This window comes from Culex quinquefasciatus, chromosome 1 (assembly GCF_015732765.1).
Source record: "Culex quinquefasciatus strain JHB chromosome 1, VPISU_Cqui_1.0_pri_paternal, whole genome shotgun sequence".
Classification (NCBI taxonomy): domain Eukaryota; kingdom Metazoa; phylum Arthropoda; class Insecta; order Diptera; family Culicidae; genus Culex; species Culex quinquefasciatus.
Genome location: NC_051861.1, coordinates 104,429,900 through 104,455,124, shown reverse-complemented (window position 1 = coordinate 104,455,124; position 25,225 = coordinate 104,429,900). Strand labels below are relative to the sequence as shown.

The 25,225-nt window shown below is 36.5% G+C and overlaps 1 protein-coding gene across 3 annotated transcripts in view; it reads right to left on the bottom strand.

Annotated features, from left to right (window-relative positions):
• The window catches only part of LOC6054819 (rhophilin-2), a 140,064-nt gene that overhangs the window by 20,835 nt on the left and 94,004 nt on the right, over positions 1-25,225 (bottom strand). For 2 of the 3 annotated variants that reach the window (XM_038259516.1, XM_038259526.1), the window contains one exon: positions 8,192-8,436. In XM_038259516.1, coding sequence (XP_038115444.1) covers positions 8,192-8,436 — 245 coding nt within the window. Of the gene's footprint in view, positions 1-8,191; positions 8,437-8,537; positions 8,653-25,225 lie in introns of those variants that run through there. The other variant, XM_038259537.1, reaches the window with a different exon arrangement.

Genomic DNA, 25,225 nt, shown 5'->3' with positions numbered 1-25,225 from the left:
CTACAAGAAAATGACTTTTGGAATTTTTTTATGAGAAATTTTAAACTTGCCTCTGTGACCAGTTTATTGAAATGAAAAAAAAAAAAAAAAAACATGCAGAAATTATGTTTTTCATGACAAATAGGGGAGAGTGGGGAGACTTGATCCCCTTTTTTTGTATCGCACATAACTCTGTCAATTTCTCACAAAACTATAAACTTTTTGCATGAATTGGAAGCTTAAACATTCATCTGTGTTTGGCTAATAAGGATATTTCATCAGATGAACTCTTCGAATCATGCCAAGCGTTTTAAAAAAATATTTTAAACCGGCATTTTAAAAATGTTAGGGGTAACTTGATCCCCCTTTCAACATTTTGAAGAAATCTTAAGCAAAATGTTTCTTATTCATCCAAACTTTTAATTTTCTATAAGTTACAGCAATTTCACATAAAACCTGTACGTTTGTGTTCAAAATATAACAAGTTTATTATGTTAAATATTTAAAAACTTAAAATATTATTTTTTAGACCAAAATTAAGCATGTTTACAAAAGCTGCAAATTTTTGTTTACGAAACTTTCGAAAAATGGTTCAAACTGCAGTAAGTTATGTACAACTATACTAAAGGAAACTATGTATGAAAACCCAGCTCAATTAATTAATCTTGAGGCTGATTCCAGTGACTGTAAAAATGCAGGGATCAAGTCTCCTAAACGCACTTTTTAAACAATTGATTGTAAAAATAGTATGACGATAAATTTAACATCAAATGCGTAAGGGTTTTGGAGTTGATAAGTTTATCAAACAATTCATGTGTAAAAAATATTTTTTTGAATAATTTTTGAGTGTTTTCTATACATATCAATACAAAGAAAAAAAAATCTCTTGGAAGTTTTTTGCAGCTCGTTTTAGAAAAATGTGTGTAACTGAATCTAAACATTTTTTAATTTTTTTCTTTGTTTTCTACAATGAGTTTTAGTTAATTTCGCACAACTTTCTAGAACAAAGCTAATTGTTTCACCCACATGCTGACCAGATACAGGCTTGGGATCAAGTGTCCCCGGGGATCAAGTCTCCCCACTCTCCCCTACTGGTTTGAGCTCTTGAACAAATGGTAAAGCTTTTTAGTGTTGGTTTTACTCCAAACAACACAATGTTTACAAATATTTGTAGCAAGCTTTAAATATATTTTTTTGAGAACAAACAATAAAAAGTAATTTTTCAATGATTTTTTTTTGTATTATTATGCAACATGATTTAAATTATACGATAAATTAACATCATTCTACAAAATGTCTTCTATTTTTTTCACATTTAACCCTCTAACACCTGTAGTTGCACCAGTTCTCCATAATTCTTTTACTTCAAATTGTAATTTCTTTAGTACTAGGTATTCAACCAATTGAATTAATTATTTTTGCACAAATTCGATTTTCATCTCATTTGATTGTTAACATGGTAAACAAAAACCTCCAAAAATCTAAATTTCAATTTGGAGGTAAGGAGTTGATATTGTTTTGATGAAATAACATCAATCTGTTAAAAGCTTACCTAATTGTAATAATTCAATACTCATTAAGGGGTTACATAATGTAGAAAATCACAAAATTTTATATTGCAGAATATTTGTTAAATCCACTCAAAAGATGATTATTAATCACTCCTGAAAGTTTCATGAAGATATTTCATGATTAAACTGAGTTAGAGACGATTTAAGCTCAAAATTTGGCCATGCGCAAAGCGGGCTGTCAAACTTTGTTGGTGTTTTTCTCTAAACCCCGAATTTATTTAACTGTGAAGACTCACAAGATGTATTCCGTGTGCATGACGAAGCCCAATCTTTAAAATTTACTTTTTTAAAAATTACAAAAATCAAAACTAACGATTTTTTATATGAAAAACACAAAAATATTTCTATCTTTTTTTTAAATAATTTTTTTGAAAATCGGGCTTCGACATGCACACGGAATCGGTGCATCGAGTCTTCACCAAAATTTTGAGCCGATTTGGTCAAGGCAGTGTTGAGATATCGTGGCACCCGTTTTTGAAACTGCTAACTTGAAATTGCTATATCTCTGTAATGATGCAGCCAAATATCTTCAAATTTGTTTTGTTAGTAGGTAAAAATGTGTATTTTAATGCCCTGAAAAAAAGAATTTAAAAAAAGTTGAAGTGAGCGCTCATACTAACCACTGACTTTTTTTTGCCGATATACATGTATGTAACCCCTTAAGCAAGATCTATTCCCAGTTGCTTCAAAAATTAATATTATCAGAAATAATTCTGATATCATAATTTCTGATAGTCTGATTAATTGAGCATGAGCATGAGCATGAGAGACCACCCATGGTTGTCCTTCTCCGTTGCTGAACAGGACCGTAATATCTTATCAATACAACCGGTCATACGCTTCAACGATCTAATGGTGTTTCCCTTATCAACAGCATGTATGAATGCGCTGAAGAGATAAAACATCACGATCATCAAAACTAGATCTGGAGCAAATAGGTAACAGTCGTTGGCCACCAACGGCGCCCGCCATGTCAGTTTGTAGATCTCGGGGGATTGGGACGGGAATGTTAGTTAGCACAGGTTGCTACAAAGGGTGGGTTCTATACGATATCCACACCCCCACGTGTGCCGGAAAAAATACTTCTACTTGGGATTTTGTTAGTGGGTAAAGGTAATGGCCAGGATTCATCATAGAGGATGATGATGCGACCCAATAATCAATAAATTTTGTTTAATGGTGTGATGGATTATGAATTCTCAAGGCAAACAGTCGGATGATGCGGATGAGACTATTCCCGGTTATTTGGTGTTGATTTAGAATAAATGATTCAACCTTAGACAGCCGGCTGTGGAAAGATAAAACCAAATAATATTCGAAAACGCGAAACCGCCCGGATCGAAAAACACACACTATCGGGGGGACAACAAAGACGGAAACAGCAACGAAAATTCTGCGTGATGATCGCGACGCACACCGTTCATTTTCACGAACGCAACCCAGTTGGAATAAATTATTGCGATCAATGAATATAAATGAAAAGAAAACAGGACGCCACATAAACGTTTGCAATGAAATTAAAACAATAACTTAAATGAACTAAACCGGCGGCGTGCCTTCCAATCAACGATGATAAAAGAAGGACTTATGAAAAATAAAATATCAAATAAAAGGCTCCGACAAACACGTTGCAGAGTAACCGTGAAGAACCGCTACTCACAATCGAATCAAAAAATTCAAAAACGCGCGCTAATGTTCTATCCTAAATGTCAGCGCGTCTCTCGATAATTTCTGATAGTCTGATTAATTACCCTAGTAACATTTTTAAACTTACAGGTTTTATCATGGTTCTGAAAACCCGCATACGGCCTATATAGGCTTATATGGCCTACTTAAAACCTAAAATGTTACTAGGGTATATATAAACCAAACAATACATTTAATGGAACAAAATCATGTTGAGTTTGTTCATTTATTATTTTTCAGAGCATTTTCAAAAAATAGTTCCAAAAATTTAAGAAAATGTATACTTCCGCTTGAATATCGGGAATTCCCGGGAAATTTACAAATTTCCCGGGAAACGGGAAATATTTTTTATCGGGAAATCCCGGGAATTCCCGGGAATTTTTTTTCCCGGGACGGGAAATTGGACGCTCTAATGACGACACTTGATAATTCTAACAACCTTGGGGGGACGGAAGTCGGTGTCTGGAGTTTTCTATGGGGTCTGTATAGTAGAATGTTGAGCTTCTTGGTCAAAAAACATTGAGTAAGTTTTGTTTTTACAGTTAATTGTTCAGTGAAAAATCATAGAATTAAAAAATCATTGAAAATATCAAATCGTTCTATTTGATGATAGTTTCTCATATTTTATTAGTAGCTTTTGGCTAAAATATCCAAGCATGATTTTAATCCAGCGTAATCAACATATTTTTCGTTTAACAATATTTCAAAGCATAAACTTAACAGAAAACAATTCTTAAATGACTCACGCGACACATTAATCTACGCAATCAAGCCCGGTTCCCCTTAAGCGCAGAACTCATTTCTCCACGTGCATAACTTCAAACCGAATGTCTCTGCTCGTCTAGAGTATTTTCCTAAGCTAATGACGTTGGCCTCGGGCGTTCAAAGAATAAGAAGAAGACGAACAACTTGGTTGATTCTTCGCGTACACATACCTTAATATGCAAATAACCCTCGTAAGCCCTCGAGCAGTAGTCTGTCTTTTGGGAGGGGAGGGGACTATGAATTAACCGGTTGTGTAAGAAAATCAGAGAGACAAAAGCAAAATCGTACCCATCCATTGATTGAGACCCCAACTGAGAAAATTTGAGGGGGGAAGGTTGAGGGAAGGGTACGATTTCGAGGGCGGATATTGACTTGACGGCCGGCCGATGAGAAGAATTCCGATTCAAGCTGGCAGAATTAACCCTTGAGTGCCGGTAGGGAGCTTGAATTTTTGTTTTCGATTTCAATTTCGACAATTTCATTTTTTTATAAATTTCCTTTGCCTATTTCGCCTTCCACACTTTACTATTCCAATTTTATTTGTCAATCATACTTTCCTAATTAAACTTTTTCAATTTTATTTTGTTGGTATTATTTTGTCAATTTCTCTTTGTCTATTTCACTTTGTCGATTTTACATTGTCAATTTTACATTTTACATTTACATTTACAATATTAACTTGTCAATTTTAAGCTGTCAATTTAAGTTTGTCAATTTAAGCTAATAGAAAACAATTTCTATTTGTTAATGTTACTTTGTTGATTTTATTTTTCAGTTTTGCTTTGGAACAATTTCATTTTGTCAATAAATCGCATCAAATTTAATTTCTCAATTATACTTTGCTAATTAAACTTTAACAATTTTCTTTGTTGATTTTAATCTGCAAAAATTCTTCAAAAAGATTAAAATTTAAAAAAAACTTCTTGTTCCTATTTTTAATTTCTTAATTTGAAAAAAAATCATGCTATTTAAAACCCTTAAAATTTTTGGAATTTTTGCGTTTTATTTTTGGGAAATTTAAACAAAAATGTATATTATTAACGCTTGTACTTTTCATTTAAATCATTGCAATTCTTGAAAATTTCAATTATTTTTAGTTTAAAAAAATGTATTCTAAAAAAAATCATTAAATGTTTGTTTTTAATTTTCAAATTTTGAATTGTGTTAAAAAAAATTGAAAGTTTTGAAAAATCTTTTCAAAAAATGTCAGATTATTTTTGTTTTTTATTTTATTTTACATTTTTTTAAATTTTTTAAACTGAAATTTATGATTTATTTTTTTTAATTTTAGAAAATTTCCAGAATTTTCTATACTTTTTTAGAAATTTCTGAACCTTCCTGAAAATTTTAAATTTTTTAATATACTTGAAATTTTAATAAGTTGGGTTCATAATATTTTTAAATTTTTAGAAATCCTAAAGAACTGATTTTTTTGAATTATGAATAATGATTTTTTTTAGGTTTCATTTTTTTTTAATTATTGGGTGTATAAAATATTCAAAACATTTTAGAAATTAAAAAGAGTTAAACAAGACTTTAGAAAGAACGAAAAAAACTAAATTTAAATCTAATTTTTAAACTATTAATCTATGAAAATATTAAAAAAATATATGAATCTCTTGAACTTTTTGAATTTTTTTAAACCCTTGTTTCCATATTTTTTTTGTTTTTTTTCTCAGCCGATGCAAATATTTTTCAAAGTTTTTGTCCCTCCGTTCTAGCCGGGGTTGAGAGGGGGGCAAAAAAATAAAAAAAATATAATTATTGAAATAACAAGCCATAGACATAAACCTTAAAAAAATTGCATCAGACTTATTTTAAAAATTATTTTTAAAATATTTTGGAAGTTTTTCATTTTCATTTTTTTCTGATTTATCATGATTTTTTTAATTTCTTTATTTTTTTAGCTGAAATTTATGATTTTATTTTTGAATTTTTAAAACTTAAACTACATCTACAAAAATCCTTGAACTTTCCAGATCTTTCTTGAACTTTCTAGGATTTTTTGCAATTTTAGATTAATTCGAATTTTAAAAATAAAGTTTATAATATCTTTTTTTTAATTTGGAAAATTTAGATTTTTATGGTTAATTTATATACATTTCAGGAATTATGAAGTTTCTATCATTTTGGAACATAAAATAAAAAAAATAAATTGAAAAAAAATCAAAAATTTTAACATTTTTATTATTTGATTGATGGTTTTATGCTTTTGCCCTTTTACCATCAATTTTTTTTTATTCAAAAAACTTTTTCAATTTTATGCATTAAAATTTAAATATTTTAAAACCTTTAACGGTGCTATGGATATAATTGTTTATTCATCCCCTAAAATACTGTCTACTTAGCGATTTACAACAAAATTTGCTTATTTATTCAATCAGATTGTTGCAGGATAGGGTCCGTAAGTTTGTCAATTTTGGAATAAGAAGACAACAACTTCCTTGGTTGCTGTGCACCCTTAAACCTTAAAAAAAGTTGAAAGGTGCACAGCAACCAAGGAAGTTGTTGTCTTCTTATTCCAAAATTGACAAACTTACGAACCCATTCCTGCAACAATCTGATTTTAAAAATAGGCTAATTTTGTTGTAAATTACTTAGTAGACAGTATTTTAGGGGATGAATAAACAATTATATCCATAGGTCTCGTAGTTCCCAAAATACTAAAATATCTGTAACAAAAATCTTAGTGCAAAAGCTCTGGTTGATGTGCACCGTTAAAGGTTTTAAAATATTTAAATTTTAATGCATAAAATTGAAAAAGTTTTTTGAATAAAAAAAATTGATGGTAAAAGGGCAAAAGCATAAAACCATCAATCAAATAAAAAAAATGTTAAAATTTTTGATTTATTTTCAATTTATTTTTTTTAAATTTATGTTCCAAAATCATAGAAACTTCATAATTCCTGAAATGTATATAAATTAACGATAAAAATCTAAATTTTCTAAATAAAAAAAAAGATATTATAAACTTTATTTTTAAAATTCGAAATAATCTAAAATTGCGGGTGACCGCACCCGAGAGACCGCCGTCGCCAAAATTACAGTCCACACGCTCCGTAGTTCGGTCCCGACCGAACAGTGTCTTTGGAAAAGTTATAAATGCAGTTTAAAACATCTAAAAAAATAAAGTTACACTCTAAAAAAAATTTACCCATTTTCCAATTAGACATTTCTAGCAAAAAAATTATTGCGCAAATATCATTTTTTGAAAAAATAATGTTTGGATGCTTGGCTGAAAAAAAACGGCGTCTTTTGAGCTATCTAAATCAATTGTATATTTTTCAATTCCAAACACTTGAGGGTTAATGGGGCGTGGAATAGTGGACAGCGCGTCGATTTGTACTGTCGGTTGTTGGTTTTTTTGTGCCCATTCTTCTTTTTGCTGTTGTTGTTGTTACTTCGCGGCAGGAGTCTGGTCGTTTTTTTGGTGTTTGATTGATTGATTACGCCTTGGGGGACGACAAGAGCCTTGCCTTGTCTTGTCAGTGCAAAAAATGTGGCAAGGAGTTGACGGGGAAAGGAGGTACGATTGGGACCGAATAGACAGCATGACGTTGAATAGATCTGCCAAAATTTACGGTTTTTAAGGGAAAAGCGACAAAATAACAGAAAAAAACTTTTTTAAGCGGGATTCGAACCCACGCCCGTCTAGTTACCATCGCGAAAACAGCGACCCTACAAATTTGGCCACAGGCCAACTTTGACGACGTGCGTCAAAACGCAACGACGATCACTGCCAGTTGGATAGGTCGTTCCTCGATCCCTCGCGTCGAAGTAATGACAAGCCAAAGACAAGGTAAAGGTGCCCCTCGAACACCGCGTGTGAATTGAATAAAGAGAGTTCGATCTTTGGGCCCAGGTTCGTGGTTTACCTTGATACAGGGAAGTACAAAGTGTTTTTGTTTGTTAAGGTGAGTCTGCAGAAAAAAAAGCGCCCAACAACATGCCATCTTGGAGATGTTCATCACGACTAATCGTCGTCGGGAGGAACCTGTAATCATGCAAAGTGTTACTTTTGATTGAAGAAGAAGAACAGGTTCCTGAGAGGATGATATCACCACCTTCCTCAATTTATTGAAAGGATTGTTGTTTTTTTTCGCGCAATTCAATTGGCTAACAAGTGGAATTCGATGAGGTCATACGGGCTCGCTAAAATGCGCGGTATTAAATTTGTAAAAAATACCCACCCCTCGTTCTGGTAGATTTCCATCGACGAGTTCAGCTCCGAGAGTTGCTCCTTGAGCAGCTGCAGGTTCGAGTTGACAAAGCTGAGCTCCAGCGCAACCGTGTCCTTGAGCTTCTTGTTGGTGGTGGCCTTGTACAGGTTCTCGGCGCCGGCCCGCAGCCGGAGCTCTTTGTTGATTTCCTGGTTGAGCTTGCAGCGCCGGTTCTGGAGCTTCCCCCGGCAGGTGGCCGCCCGAGGGTCGGAACCCTGGAAAGGGAAGAGAAGGGGAAAAAGTGAGGTTAAATTTGGTATGTTTTTGTTAATGCTGAAGCACGTGGTGCGAAAACGTCACATTTTATACCACACACCATTATGGCAAATTTTTGACGTTTGCTTTGATTTGACAAGGAGTCGTGATCATGCTCACTTGTTGCACGTCACTTTTTGACGTTTCGTTTCGAGAATAAGCATTTCTTTGATTGATCTTGGATGAATAAAAACTTAACAATACCAAATAACTTTTGATAAGCTAATCATCGAATTCCCGAAATTCAGGTAGCAACAAAAACTGAAAACAAATCGCTGAAACCCCTGTGGATTGGCAAAAACAAAATAAAGTTACTGTAACAAAAAAACTCGCATTTTTTGACAGTTTGTCTGCTTTGTTTGTTTACGTATATTTCTTTGCAGAAACGTCAGCTTGCTTAAAATCTGCTTTGTTTGCGAGTTGGTTGCTAACAAGTTTACGAGTTTGGCAATCTGTCAAACACAAAAAAAATGTAGGTTTGCCATAGTCCAATATCTCCTTTCATTTCATTTCAATTTATTTTTTATCATGGTGTGCCTTTAGTGTGTTTGTTATTGTCCCAAATTTGACAACAGTTGTCTTTGTTATGGTTCCAAAAGTAACACTACTGTCAGTTTTTTTCAAGGCTGCCTTAATTCCGATTTAATTTTTAAATAGGCGAATCCGTAGACGTAAACAAGCAGCCTTTTCCATCCTTACTCAACGTGAACTGTCACTAGATCAAGTGGGATAGACGGTTTGTTTAAATCTACAGATTCGTCACATTGAAAAGTTAATACGGAATTGTTTGCGTTGTTTTATAGCATACGCCATTATGGCATACTTTTCTAAATACCTCGTCTACTCTGGTTTGACAAGAGCGTAAATTTCGTACATAAAAACCACCAAATTTGCTCCAAAATCAGGTCACGAATGATAAAATCGAAAGTAAAAAAAGCCAATTTCGCTTTTACATCTTTATTAGGCCCATTATGGCCCGACGAAACCCGTTTTTGACAGAAATGAAAATTTGTTTGCTTCGCCGAACAGCAATCGATAAGTGACTGCAAGTTGCATTACCTTTTCTCTCGATCGAGAGTCCTAGTTGGCGTGCAGGCAAAGTGATAGTTGCCCAGCAAAAAGAGATAACATCAAGCGCGTCAGCCATTATGGCAAACTTCGCCGCTGTCAAACCGTCTCTTGAGCGCCTTGAACGCGGTCTCAATTGCTCATTTTTTTATGCTACTCAGTGTCAAACATATCTCTGCAGATCAAAACACAGTCAGAAGGAATGCCAGAACCAGTAATTGCCACATATTCATCAAAAGTAACAAACGTCGCTTGCGCGACGCCATAAAAACAAGAACGGTCACCATCTGTCAAGGAGAGCGGCCGCGTTTACCATTTTTTTTTGTTGTGCTCGGCTAAGCTCTTGCAGACGTCAATTGCTAAACGTACTCACGGTGAAGACCTGTTTATGCTGACTGACTTTTTTGCGAGCGCGCCAACCAACATTCCCTTCTTCTGGTGGCCATAAAGTTGTCTTAACGTCGCTGATCGATCGATTAATGTTTGGAATTTTAGAGCATGTTACACTTTTAAGTAGGACTGACTTCTGGTGGCAGCCGCAGCAGTTTTCAGTAGGAGAGATCGTGACTAAGCTGAACGACCCCAATGGCGCACACAAACACTAATAGCCATGCCGGAATCAATCGTTTTGCTCTGGAACAAACGACACACGTGCAGGCGAGTTTTGCTTTTGAGAGCGTTCTTGTTTGGGGACGCCATTATGGCGAATTTTGACAGGAGTTTGACAGCCGCAAGTTTAGTCACCCCGTTGCAAACGCCATTATGGCAAGAGTTAACTTAAGTTAGAGAAATGCCATGTTAACATAAAAAATGCACTTGTTACGGTCAAAAACACGCAAAATATCGACGCAAAACCAGCTAGAAGCAAGCTCTTTGCATTAAAAACGGGTGTACCCCATTTGGCATAATGGACATTTGGCATAACGGGTTTTCAAGAAGGACGTTTGGCATAATGGACGTTTGGCATAATTGATTCAAGACATCAGGGACGTTTGGCATAATGGACATTTGGCATAATGGACGTTTGGCATAACTCGTTCAAAAACCATTAAGGACGTTTGGCATAATTATTACTGTTTTTTGTTTTTTTATTTCATAAGTATTTTTCATTTTTACAAATGTTAATGTATTGTTTTTTACTTTTTTTATATTACTATAAGAGATTATCATTTGTTTCGAAAAAAATAAGGTATCTCTATATTTTTTCCACAATAGTAAATTGTTTCCTTTTTGAATAATTCACAATAAAGCATTTCAATGAAGTCTTCATACCTTTATTTAAAATTTAGTTTAAAGAAGGAAATATCTCTTGTTAGCTTTACATTTTTCCTCTTTCAATATAGTTAGCATTTATATTTTTTTATGAAATTTTCCCTTCTTTAATATGAATTTCAACTTAAAGATGAGAAAAACCCCTTCAAATCTTCGACAATGGAGACATGGCTTTTCTTTATATTTTGCAATTAAGTTTTTTTTTGTGCAATTTTCCCATCTTTTTTATATTCAACTTGAAGAAGAAAAATTCTCTTATAGATGTTCTCTTTGAACATGTCTATCACTTCTGCATTTTTTTCTCTGTTGGTTTTTTTTTCGCAATACAATTGTTTACGCAAGTTCCCTTCTTTTATTTATTCAAAAACAATCTTAAAGACGGGACAATTTAAAAAAAAATAATTAAATTGATTTTTTGAAAAGATGTAGGTGAAAAACATAAAAAATAATGCAATTGTCAAACATTTAAAGAGTAGCAAAATGTTAATCTTTAAAGAGACAAAATCAATCCTTAAAGAGACAAAAAAAGAGACAAATTCAAATAAAAGAAGGGAAAATTTCATAACAACTCATTTGCCAACTATTTAAACATTTGGTTGAATATAAAAGAAGAGAAAATTGCATAAAAAAAACAATAAGTGCAAAATAGGCTTCATCCATAAAGTACGTAACGCTAAAATCAACCAAAATTTACCCCCCCTCCCCCCCTTTGTCACGTTTTTCCTATACTTATAACACGTAATGTCACGCTTGCTCAGACCCCCTCCTCTAGAGTGTGACATACTTTATGGATGACGCCATATTGAAAAAAACAAACTGCACAGCTTTTGAACGATTTTGTCTTCTTTAAGTTTTAAAATAAAAGAAGGAAAAATTGCTTTAAAAAACTTTTTGCATTTCTTTGAAGAAGAGCAAAATGCAGATACATTATTTAGGTTGATTTTAAAAAAGAAGGGAAAATAGTAAAAAATCTTTATTGCAAAATATTTGAAGACAGGCAAAACTTACATCACTTTGTTAGGTTGAATTTAAAATAAGAGAAGGAAAAATTTTATACAAAAAATTAGCAGCAAAGTATTTCAAAGGAGAAATATCTTGATATTATATAAACTATTTTTTAATACATTTTAAAGTAAATTTATGAAAAATTGCATTTTAAAGCTTTTTTTTTAAAGAAATATTCAAAAAGGGGAAAAATTACATCTATTGGGAGAAAATGACAAAGATAATTGATTTCTTGAAAAAAAATCATCTTTTTGAGTAAAATTATATGTTTAGTTAGAAAATAGGAAAAAATATAAAAAAAATACAAAAAAAAGCTAGCAATAATTATGCCAAACGTCCTTGATGATTTTTGAACGAGTTATGCCAAACGTCCATTATGCCAAATGTCCATTATGCCAAACGTCCCTGATGTCTTGGACCAATTATGCCAAACGTCCATTATGCCAAACGTCCTTCATGAAAACCCGTTATGCCAAATGTCCATTATGCCAAATGGGGTACACCCATTAAAAACAATGAAAGCAAAACATATGTAAATCAGTGCGGTGCAGCGTGTAGAGCTCTTGTTCCAAAACAACACAAACACCCTTTCCAACAGGCAGCTCAGCGCGCGCAAAAAAAGGCGGATGGACCGCCAAAGCATTCAAAAACAAAAACATTTCGAGTTCAACCACTCGCTGACTGACTGTCAAGGGTTTCTGGTCGGTATTGGAGGGGGTTACGCGTTTTCCCTGACCCTTGATCGTGATCATCAGTCCCTCGAGCTGACACTGACATTGAACTTCGGGAGCGAGAAGTGCATTAAAAACATCTGATTTATGGCTCGTTTGAACCTTTGACAGATAGGAGATAAATTGGAAAGCAGCCCTGAATGTCAAAAAGGGACAAATTCGCCATAAATTTTGTGATAATACCGAGTGCGTGATGATTAAGGTTGAAAAAGTTGTTTTGTTTTTTTATGTTTGTTTCGCTATAATCGATAGAAACTGCTGTCCAATTGTTGTTTAGTTTGACAGTTCGCATATTATATCAACACGTTTCTATAAAATTACCCAATTTTGGGTTGAGTTATGTCTTACTTTTTGCTTTGCCAACAAAATTCTCGGCATCCAACCAGCTTTTGCCATAAATCATTCAGCGAATCTCGCGGTTATTAATAAACTCTAATCGCAGCGGTCGAGCGATTTGAATAAAGTTATAAATGTTGCCTCCTTTCGTGCCAGAGGTGCAGGAATTGGGTTGCATCGTGCCCCTTGGTAACGGTTTCCCGGCCACGAAAAAAAAAATCCCGTAGCGAAACGCTGCTTTTCGGGAAGAATGAATGATTGGCATCAGAATGTGGGGCCTTCCCGTTCGGCATGAATACTAATTAATTGATAAATGTTTAAAAAATGCGCGCCCAAGTTGTTTGCTCAGCCATTCCGGGTGAATCGGCACCCGGTTTGACGTTTCTGTTTGCCATAATGGCGTCTTACGGGAGCTGGCGACTTGCCCCACCTTGGCAAAGTTTGCAGGGGTCACTAATCGCGCACGGACGAGGGGGTCTCTAGGTGGCATAATTAATTCACACATTCCGCCAAGCGGCTGTCGCCGCCAGAAAACTCGATTGTTGTTGTTTCAAGGTACACAAACACACCCGGTTCGGTATTATAGTGCGCGCAACGGTCGTTTGACGGGTTGGTTCACCACCGCTGGTATCAGTTCCGCATTCGTTACGAACAGAGGAATTTTTATATAATTTAGCTTGTTTGAAGAGTGCCCACCCCGATCGTCCTACACTCGATTATGTTTGCACAGGTTGAGTCGCTATAAAAACTGCAGCTGTCAAAATTGCTTTATTTTGGCTTGTGACTTGACTTTTGACAGCTGGATATATCAACGAAACATTAACGTGTGTTCCGCTATAAATTTTTGACAGCTAGCAGTGCTGCCAACAAAACACTCCAGCAAAGTTTCTCCGCGTTTATCCCTCATCAATCATATCAAGTGTATAATTGGACAATTTCACTTTTTCGCGTCTAACCACATTATTGCAGACATTACAAACAACAAAAAATGGAGCTGCTACTTGTGGCACCTCCTGCTTCTTCCCTAACCTCATTCGGCCACTTTTGCAAGCTCATGCTGATGGTGGTCATCACGCCGGTAGAGATATGGGCTCATGAATCAACTTTACGGGCACACACACACGTTCCGTCGACAGCCCACTTCGACAGAAAGCACCACACCTGGAACAACACCACAAGCTTTCTTCTTCCTCATCTCATTTCACGCCGCCGAGAAGGAAGGAAATCTCTTGAACAACAACAACACAATCTTGCGTTTCTCGAAACAAGCTACCACCCCATTAGCACACTTTTTTCTACTGCCAACTCTCACTGACCGGCTTTGTTTAGCGGCGCCATCTTGATTATGGCGCGCGCATCTGTCAACGCCGCTTGCCATAATGGTCGCCCGTTTGGGTTGGTTACGTGATTGTTTAGATTGAAGATGCTTTTCGCACCTTTTGGTTGACGAAAGCTCAACATTAAGAGCTGACGGGAAAGTTAGTGTTGACGGCGAGAGCGAGAGATAGCCAAAACATCGTAACAACCACATTATAAATGCAAATCGGACAACTTGGGCTTGTTGAGTACCGGTAAAGTAGCTTTATGCTTCAATTGTAAGCTTGCTTTTTTTGAGAGGGATTTTTTGCGCCAGCTTGTTTTTTGAAAACAACTACTTGGGTAGCAAAATCAGCAAAAAGTGCTTTCGAAAGTGGGCTACAAGTTGCGGATTTTAATGCGATGATTAAATTTGGTGTAATTTTAGGGCTAACCGGTCAAGTCGGGTCCAGCGATTGCCAAATTAAGTAGTTTTTGGATGATTTTTATGCAAGCGCGATGTAGAATGAGCACATCTGTCAAAAAGTTGGTTTTATAGCAGCGCGATGATGCATTTCAGCTATGCTGGCAACCCAGCAATTTTTATAGCAAGCGCCTTGACAACTGTCACAGAGGGGCAAGTTTGTCAATTGTAGGTGTCGAAACGTCACCAAAGTCAAGGTTGGCGCGACTCCAATGCTTTCAGTGTGACAATCGCTCACCGTACTGGCTGTATAATTAAATTTGTAACACAACAATCAATTCGCAATGGACGCGGTCTAACTTTAACACGCTAATTGGCAGTTGTGTTTTATTTCCAAACAAAAAATGACAATCTAGTGAATCTAGGGTGCAGCAAAACAAACTTGAAACCATAAACAAACCGTGCCATAATTCGCTCTTGACCATGATCCAGAAAAATTGACACTTGCCAGACATAATTGCCGAGAGCTTGAAGAAATTGGCCACTAATGCATCTAACCATGCCGATGAAAGTATAATTACAGGGTAGCAGCGGAGAAGAGGCCCGCGAACGCGAACGCCGCGTGATGTTCCGGTGAAAGAGGCGAAATTTCCATAATTTGATTCGAAAACACGAAGTGACATAACTCGCCGCGACCCATTCCCGTGCCCATATCTGGGTCAAAAGATCGCCCCAAAACAAATGGCCAACATCCTCTCGAATAAAATGTAGCTTTTTTGTAACTCTTTTTTTTCGGCGTTTTCTGTTTTGGTTCGCTCTTTTCTGGTGCCATTAAAGAGATTGATACGCTTTTTGGCAGATGGTCGAAGCTGCGGAACGCAGCGGTTCGACGAAGAACAGTTAGAAAAAATCACTTCCTGTGGGTAAGAAACACGAAAAAAGATCGGTACCATAATAGCGGATGCTATAAAAATTTGACAGATCGGTTTAATTTGCGCTTTAATAGCGCAAACACCATTATGGCATTTCGAAGCTGTCAAATTTTTCCGTGCATCTTCATCTGGGAAGTCAAATATTTATTGTTTTTATTTATTTTATCATTTTTGGCTCTTCTTTTTCGGTCCCATCGAAGCGCCTGCGGTCGTCGGCCAATTTACGATAAATGCACGCGAGATTTTATCAGCGTGCAGCGCTTAATTTGGAGGTCAAGTCTTGGCCCGAAGCAGTTTGGACCACTGGCGGTGGTGCTACGTACTTAACACGATTATCATGTTAAGTGTTTCTCGTTTTTGGAAAGATGGTAGATAAGACATTTTGACGGTTAATTGAGACATTTTTGACGGCGTCGAATTTTGATCACGCAGCAAGACGTGCCAACTAGGTCAAATTTTCATTTCTTTTGAACACCGGATATTTTTTGGCAAACGCCAAACTGTCAAATTTAATAACAAACTGACACTAAAACACCAATTTTGACACTAATCATCTAGTTTCAAGTTATTCAGTTTCAAAACTGTTTGACATTTCTGCAGCGTGTAACCTTTTTGACAGTTTGGCGTTTGCCATAAAACTTCCAAGAATGACGCTTTACACGCTTAAGAAATCTAAACAATATTTCGAAATGCATGTTTTCCCGCAACTTTTAGGCCACTGTAACGGTTGTTCTTATCAGCAAAACGACGACGTTTGTCATGGAGCAGCGCGACATGGGAAATAACCTAAACAAACCTTCAGGCTGAGCCATAAAAAAGGCGGCAATAATTGCGTGCCATATATATTCCTGCCTGCGCGCGGGATAAAAACAACAATACGGCTCATTCTCAACTGAAAAGGTTTAGTCATTCGTGGAGAAAAATGCACCCATTATGTGAGCAAGAACCCAAGAGTGGGAGGCTGTGTTTGCTCGAGAGTGTCGCCATAAAAAAGTGGTGTGGCTTGGCGTACGAGTAATTTAGCTTTGTTTGGAAATTCTGTCACATACGCTTCTCAAAGTCAACAGATGGTTGCGGGCATCTGTGAGAAACTGAAATTTAAGTCGTGTTATTTCTTATCTTGGTTTACATGAGTGTCAAACAAATCTTTTGTAAACAAATAACGTGGCTAACTTGTTGTTTGAATTCAAGTCAGAATAGAGTTGAGGAGGTATAAGACTATGACAAGCAAACAAACTCGCACTTTTTCTTGTTTGATAGTTTGTCAAACTTGGAAAAAAAACAAACTGTATGCAGGCTGACGTTTCTGCAAACAAATGCAGGCAAACTTCCAAACTGCCAAAAAATGCGATTTTGTTTGTCGTAGTCTAATGCCTCCTTTATGAGAAATTCAACGATTTTATGGTTTCTTTAAAAACAAAAAAAAAAACAACCCCAACATTTGAAAAAGCCCTAAAACAGTTTTTTTACTATTTCATATGTTGTTCAAAATTGTATGGAGACTTGTTTGGACGAACTAATGATGAAAATTTGTTAATTTTTAAATTTTTCTCATCGCGAGCATAACCAATCAAGTGTGTCACATAACCCGGTCCCCGGTGTTTTGAACCGCCATCGGGGTCCAAACGTTCCCCCACGGTCTTGGCCACACATAACTTTACGGTCCAAATCCAATAACGTAACATTTCGCCCAAGCATTTAACGAGTGTTTTCGATGGGAGCAGAAACGTTAAAAAAAGAACACAAAAATAAAATAAAACATAAAATCAAATCACGTCCGCGGGAGGCATTTCGGGCTCTTCACCCTCGCTGACCACTTTTTGGTATTTCACAGACTGTACGTGCCCGACTTGCAGTGTGTTGTGAGCAGATTGATGAACGACTACACCCCTTACGAGTGGGCTTCCAAGTTGTTACAGCATATTTTTAAAACTTGCACAACACTTACTCACCTGCAGCATGGTTTAGCATGTTTAGCGAGAAATTGCACTTTCTTCTCATTATCATGCTCGGCGTCAATACTAAAAACGTAAAAATGAGCCAATAGTCACGCAAAACCAGTTTTGCAGAAAGTGTAAAGATTGACGGGGGTGGATTGTAACTTCGCCTTAACCGCCGGGGTCCTCCTCCTGATTTTATTGGCATTAACTACTTAATATTACGGCTAAAGCTTTCGTGATCAATCGGAGTTTAGGGCATCTACTTTATCGGGCGCTGTCTTCGTGATTTATCCGTTTGAGTTTGCGTCTCGTACTTGTTGGCATTAATTAGTAATCGTGGTCAATAAGTCGGTGATAGTCATGTGCTGAAGGTGTGAGTTACCTTCACCGTAACCATAATGAGGTAGATTTTACTGCTCTATTCGAAATTGATCTGAATTTTCCTCTTGATAATTCCTCTTTGAAAACAAACAAAACTTAATCTATAACGAGAGAGTTTTGAAAACAGTTTCAAATAAAATACCTTAAATAACCAAAGGTATTTGGTGTTGCACGAAAATCAAAACAAAAGCGAGCAATCTGTCAAGTTCAGAAATGGATTTTAGGTGACTGAGAGTTTGGTAGGAGTTAAGATCTCGAAAATCTCTTGGTTGAGGAATTAAGTTTACACATAACTCCCTGTCAACTAAAATCAATTTCTGAACATGCACCCAGAACTGGACATCGGCATACGAGAGGAGTCAGTAGTAAAATGGTACTGTGTGCTGACTGAGAGGATAAATCCCGAAACTACCGAGAGTACTTTACTTATGGGTTCATCTTCAAAAATAGTACCGAGACTCGAACCCAAGACCTTCGGCATATTGAACCGTGCCTTTTCCGTATGGGCCACCACGGTTCGGTGACTAAATGGCGGTCATTTGTCCATGTAAGCCACTCAATCAGATGAACTGTTCCAATGAACGAATGAACACGCGAGAGGACTATACTCTCGCTAAATAGCACTTTCACGTTTCTTTTCGTGAGGACTACCCCCTCGTTCTTTAACTTTGGGTGTGGCAGATTGATTGGCTGCCGATCCCGATGATGCTATGAGACGCGGGTTCGATTCCCGCCTTATCCACTGAGCTTCTATCGGATGGTGAAGTAAAACGTCGGTCCCGGTTTCTCCTGTCTCGTCAGAGGCGCTGGAGCAGAAATCCCACGTTAGAGGAAGGCCATGCCCCGGGGGGCGTAGTGCCAATAGTTTCGTTTTTTTTTTCGTGGCAGATTGATTGCTCTCGGCAATACATATTTTTTTTGTTGTTTGCTGTATTTTCTTTGAAACTGATACTGATATTTAAAACGAAAGTCATACACCCAAAGTTAAAGAACGAGAGGATAGTCCTCACGAAAAGAAACGTGAGGAAAGTGCTATTTTGCGAGAGTATAGTCCTCTCGCGTGTTCATTCGTTCATTGGAACAGTTCATCCTATTGAGTGGTTTATATGGACACATGACCGCCACTATGTCATCGAACCATGGTGGCCCATACGGCAAAGGCAGGGTTCAATATGCCGAAGGTCTTGGGTTCGAGTCTCGGTACCGGTACTTTTTTTTGCTAGATGAACTTTTTTTGAAGATGAACCGACGGTCCCTTCAATATCGACAACGAGAGAGTCCACTGTACAAAAGTTGAAGATGCAAGCCCGACTGCGTTGTATTCACTACTGAGAAGAAGAAATGCGTGAAAATACGGTATAAAACGGTTAAAAAATCAGTAATCACTGTTTACTCATAGCTAAGGCTACCAACTGTACGGATTTTTTCCTTACCATACGGATTTTTGAACCTCTTCGCGGATTTTTAACAGGCCGGAATTTTTGTAGGGAATTTTACGCATAGTACGGATTTGTACGGAGTTTTAACAACTTTTTAATCATATAATTGCTAAAAGCTTTTGTTAACAAGAAATTTTTATTTTCTGTGAGTTTGATTTAAAAAGGGAGAGTTTTAAGGGGTTTCCTCAATTCAAACTTGATTATCAATAATTCTAGAGTTTTTGAACTATTGTCTTTCTTATGTTGATAGGACCTTTAAAAAAAAACTCTAGAATTGTTCTTTTAGAAATTCCTTACTAAATATATTTATCCATTTCCAAAGGCTTTCTGAAACTTGTGAAAACATTTGAACATTTGAATTAACAAATCTAGAGTATTTTTAAAGGTCCTATAACCTGTTGTGTTTCACATGTTATAGTTTTCAATAAAAAAAAACTCTGGAAAAGTGTTCGTGAAAACACTAAAGCTAAGAACAAGATTGTCCGTTCGACGCAGTGGTGAACGCAGAACGCTGTGCCAGTTCGATTTTTCCAACAACTGTCAGTCGAACAATCTGCAGGGGTTGCTTTGTTCAATGGTCGATGACTGGCAGGCTATGATGACAGGCGCAAAATTTTGCGTTTGCGTTCAGGCCTGACGGACAATCTTGTTCTTACCTTAAGAACGATAGCGATAATTTGATGATCAGGCGATAATTTGTGTACATGTACTTAGTTTTAAGCACACCATTTGGGCATGTGGTGCCTGTTGGTGTTAAACAAATAAACAAATAAACAAATTTGATAGCAAACTTGACATTTCGTAAACTTTTTAACATTTGATAAAAAAAAATTAAGAACACGCACTATTGCGACTTGTCAAGCTGGCTTGGGAAATTTTAATTTTCTAAAAAATGATCAAAGTGAGCCGTCCTGCTCACCTGTCAATCGCAATTTTAAAGTGCGAATGTCCAGTTTGGTGGAAACTGCGATTGGAAATGTAAATAAACAACTGCTGGTTGCCTAGTTTTTTGAAATTTTATTGTCAAAAGTGCGGGCCAAATCCAAGTTACAGTGCAAGGATCAATAATGATTTGATTCAAATCACGGTTTATTTTATGAATACTTTTAAACGTGCAAGTCAAAAGCACTCTGATATTGTTAATTCTCAAATTTATTTAATTTAATTTATCTAAATAAGTCATCGACAATTTTTGTTACACCATTGTGTCATATCGGCAAAGTGTACGGATTTTTGATCAGCAAGAGTTGGTAGCCTTACTCATAGCCAATGAAATTAGGTTGACATTATAACGCATTTTTTTTAAATAAAATTATTGAAAAAATCTTGCTTCCAATTATGAATATTTTTACCGATTTTTGATTAAAATCATTTTATCTAAAATGTTGTTCAAAACTTACTGTACCAGCCGATTCGAGTGAGAGCGAGAATAAAAGAGAGAGTATTCAGTAGCGATTTGCGTGGAAGTGACAAACGGTAGGAATTCATCAGGGCAGTTTTGCTTCACGTTTGATTTGTGCTCGCTCGCCAAAGTGTCTTTCCGAGCAATCAGGACCCTTGTTTTCAAGTTAAAGCCATTTTAGGGTTAATTTCAGGTATTGAAATCAATATACAGTACACAGAAAAAAAAAATGATGGTAATATTCATCAGGAAATGGTGACAGATTTTGAGGCAAAATAAATGATAAATTTTACACCAAAAAATGATGAATTTTCATCAGTTTTTGATGAATATTCATCAGGTTCACATTTTTACAAATTTTTTATGTAATATTACACAAATAAAGAGGTAATATTCAACCTACCAAATTTTCAACATTCCAAAATTCAACTTTTTTTTCTGTGTAGGGGAAATTCAAGTATGTTTGACAGGTTAAGCACTCGCTCCTAACTCTATTCAATTTGCTGATATTCACTATTTGAGCAATTTATTTTGTGAAACTGTTGATAAAAACTTGCTTTTTCACTTCCTATTGAGCTACTTATCACTTGACTTCAGTTGAAAACGCTCTAGATAAACTAAACTAAAAAAGCAGTCAAACGCCAATAAACAAAAACAATCCAAAATGGCCGATGGATCAATGGATGCAAAAATCGAGTGTTATGAATAAAATATTTTTTAAAGTTTTTGTGTAATTTCAGGTCACAATTAAAGGAAAGATCAAAATTAGCTCTGGGCACAAATTTAAGTAACTTTTATTTTATTATTTTATAATACCGTAATCTGGGGCGGATCAGGACTTCAGTCTAAATAGGGACAGCAGTTTTTAGAGCACTTAAAGCTTTCAAATTTGGAAATGGATGTACACATTTTGTTGGTCTGAGTCTGTTCTAACCGAAGCCAACCAGAAAAATCAAAATATTGTGCTCCAACATGGTTAACACTGCTGTCCCAATTCGCCCCATGTGTCCCGATTGACCCCAGTTCACGGTACATTGGTAGTCCTCTGGGCATTTTTGGCTAAGCCCAGTTAGCGAACAGCATTCATTTTTATATTGAATAAAATATTTTAACATTTATAAATAATCATTTAAATAAAAAAAAACCCGCTTATTTTTCTGGGATATTTCAAAATCGGTATAATCTTTGCAAATTATATGCAACTACATCACATTGAAAGCTATTATTCTCGGTCGGCCAAAAAAAAAAATCCATATCTTGTAAACATGCAAAAAAAAAGACATAAGAATATTTCTCGGCATTTTTTGAATTACTTTTTGCAACTATCTTTTTTTTACTTTTTAAATTAGCCTTGCATTACGAAAGATTTTAAACACAAAAAAAAAATATTTGAAAATATGTTTGTTCGAGTTCGGTTTTTCAGAATTTTGTGTTTTGTGACAAACCTATGTTTGTAAAGCGTCGCTATTTTTCTTAAATTGTCCTAATCAGTATATATAATAAACCGAGATACCTCATCGGAGATTTATTCGTAGTAAGTTGTGTCAAAATATTTTATCGGTGATAATTGCGTTTTTAAATTTTAAAGCTATTTGAGTTTTGGTAAGGATTTTACGTGACATGGTCTTAAAGGAGGTTCGATCTTTACAAAAAATGTTTGAAACATACTTGTAGAGGAATTTCTTACTTTGAAAACCCTTTTTGAACTTTGTAAATCAGTTTAGATTGTCAAAAGACATTCCACTCAAAATACATTCATGTTTTATTCAAACTTCGTATAAGCTTGAACCTCGGAACAATCAGCCTAAATGTGGATGTGTTAAAATTGAAATATCTTTTGATAATCAAGTCGGATTTTCAAAATTCAAAATGGGTGTTAAAGGTGATAGTTTTCACTAGGAATCTGTCAACAAAAATACGTTTTTCCTAAAAAAAAAAAACACAATTTTCACCGAAAGAGCACATCAAATTTTGGATTGCCATTTCAGTAAATAAATACCTGAATGCGGTTCTGTAATTATCACTTTTGCCGAAATTCGGCAATGAACAAAAACATTGCTGAAAAATCAGTAACTGCATACCTGTCAAACTGAACTGTCAATTTTGACATATTGTTTGGATGCTGCCGAGAAAAAAATCTCTTTCGAATGTGTTGTGTTTTTTTAAAATATTGTGTCTTTATAAACAAAGGCAAGAAAAATATTAATAGCTCGAAGCAAACCACTTATTTTTGGTTTGGAGGATTGATGAAATAAAATTAATAAAGTATTGAACAGTAGGTAGGGGAACTATGCCCTTTCTCAGCCTATTTCTATTATCGGCCTATCAGCACTTTGATCATGAATTGCAGCTTTTGTAAAGTGTTTTTGACAATTCTGAAGTAATAAATAGCTCAAATAAAAGTGAGCAAGCAACTCTCCATTGTTGATACATCTGAAAATGTTGATTTAATAGCGGAAAATGGCAAAAGTGATGAGAATGGGTCGAACGGCTTAGTGTGATTAAAATGGGTATATTTCCCCTACTGGAAACATTTTTAATGACAAGCAAAATCAAATTTTGATTACTGAAATACCTGATTGCTGAATCCTCAGCAAACGATCTGTCAAACTGACTCAAGAAAATTACTGAATTTTCAGCAAAATAATTTGACGTTTTTTTCTGCTGAAATTTTAGTTGTTTTGACAACCATTTAACTGAAGTTTCAGTAAACTATAAATTAATCGTTTGCTGAAATTTCAGTTGATGAAAAATTCAGTAAAAATTGATGTCGATAAAGAAGTCGGTTTCGATGCAAAAAAGGGGAAAGTGTGGTCTAAAAATAGCGGCGCCATCCCCCTATTGAAATCAGATGAACTATTCCTGACTTGTATTGCGCGTATTCCCGGAAAAGACACGCGGCAAACCAGCCTCGAAACGACGCGCCGCACTTTCACCAAATGCGCGCTGTCAAATCTCATACTGCGCGTTTTGTTTTTGTTGATCTTTTTCTTCGAATCGCTTGCCATTGTTGCCGGGTATGTTTTTTATTGCACTAAAAGTGCAGAAAATCGCTGGCAACAATGTCTATGGTGAAATGCCGCGCGGCGTGTATTTTTGAAAGAAACGGACAATAGCTAGACTGCTCAGCATTTGTGATCCACAACCTCAAAAAAATAGAAATTCCATTTTGATGAAAAATGTCTCATCGTTTTTTGTGATTGTAATCAAACATTAAAAAAAATCCTCAAGCATTATGCTTAGCTTTGTAACCTTATTAGCAAACTGGACCAAACTCTTGATTTCCACCCCAAAACAACACGAAAACAGCCCAGTTTCTTCCATCGAAGCAGAAGACCCAATAAACCACTTTTACTAACTCTGCTGCTGCAGCAGCAGCAGCCTCCTCGTAATGTCTCAGCTGAAACCGGTTACACCGGTGCTGAATTTGGATCACCAGGCCCCTGTTCGGGACCGAGCTATTCGCTTTCCGTTCTGTCCTCCCCCGCGCGCGTCAAACTCATCCCTGCTCGCAGACTTTCGCTCTCGTCGCCGGATTGCCGTCCTGGTGGGCTCCTTCCCACTTTCATTGAAGATCCAACCTCATCGGCGATGGTCATCGCCATTAGAATTCTCAACCTCCGTTTGGCCGAACGAATAAAAACATAAAATGCACGCTGGATCGGGATCAGTGGGTTGTCCCGGGACAACTTTTTCATGCCTTTTAAACCGCGGCGGGTTCCGGCGCCTCCATGCAGTGGGCTCCCAGCTGGGAAATTTTTAAGGCCGACGACGCTTTCTACGTCGAAATCACTGATCAGCCAGTGAGTACGTTTGCGGAGGAAAAGCAACATCTCTGGAAGATGTCTAAATGGACACGGGATGAATAGTTGGAGGTTGGCAGAGCCTCAACTCGTTAGTGTTGTCGCTTTTAGAGGTTGCTAGGGTTGGGGTGAAACGGGACACGTGAGTTTTAGGGTTTTAAAGATTTGTTTAAATCAGAAATTCACCTCATACTGCCTTTAAAAATGTTTATGTGGAGTTACCACGGATGGAATTTTGACCAAATGTTGGCCAAAAGGTCATTTCATAGCATCCTCACTCGGATGGCATACCTTACTTTTCCCAAATGCTTCCAAATTCCCCATCTTACCCCACGCTCCCCAAAGCTCCACCACACAAGTGAGAGTCATTAGCAGCGTCGGAATCGTCGGAGCTAAGCCGAATATAGGCCACATGACCTACCGAGGCCTGGAAGCTGAGCCTCCACGATCATCCCCAAGTGTCGTCACGTCGCTGCCGATGGCTAAGTGGCGCGCGCTCCGATCTTTTAAGCTGTCCATAGAGAAGAAAGAAACAGGTTAAACCTTTTCCCCCCATGGCCATCCGAGTGTTGTCCCCCTGCCGAAGTTTGTCTGCGCAGCGTTTTGTGTAATTTAGAAACATAAAGCCTCTGCGCGAAGATGAAAGAAGTTTCGCGTAAAACGCGCGGTCCGTGTGGCGCGGATGTGTGACCCAATTCTTCTTCGCGGGTCTTCGCAGAG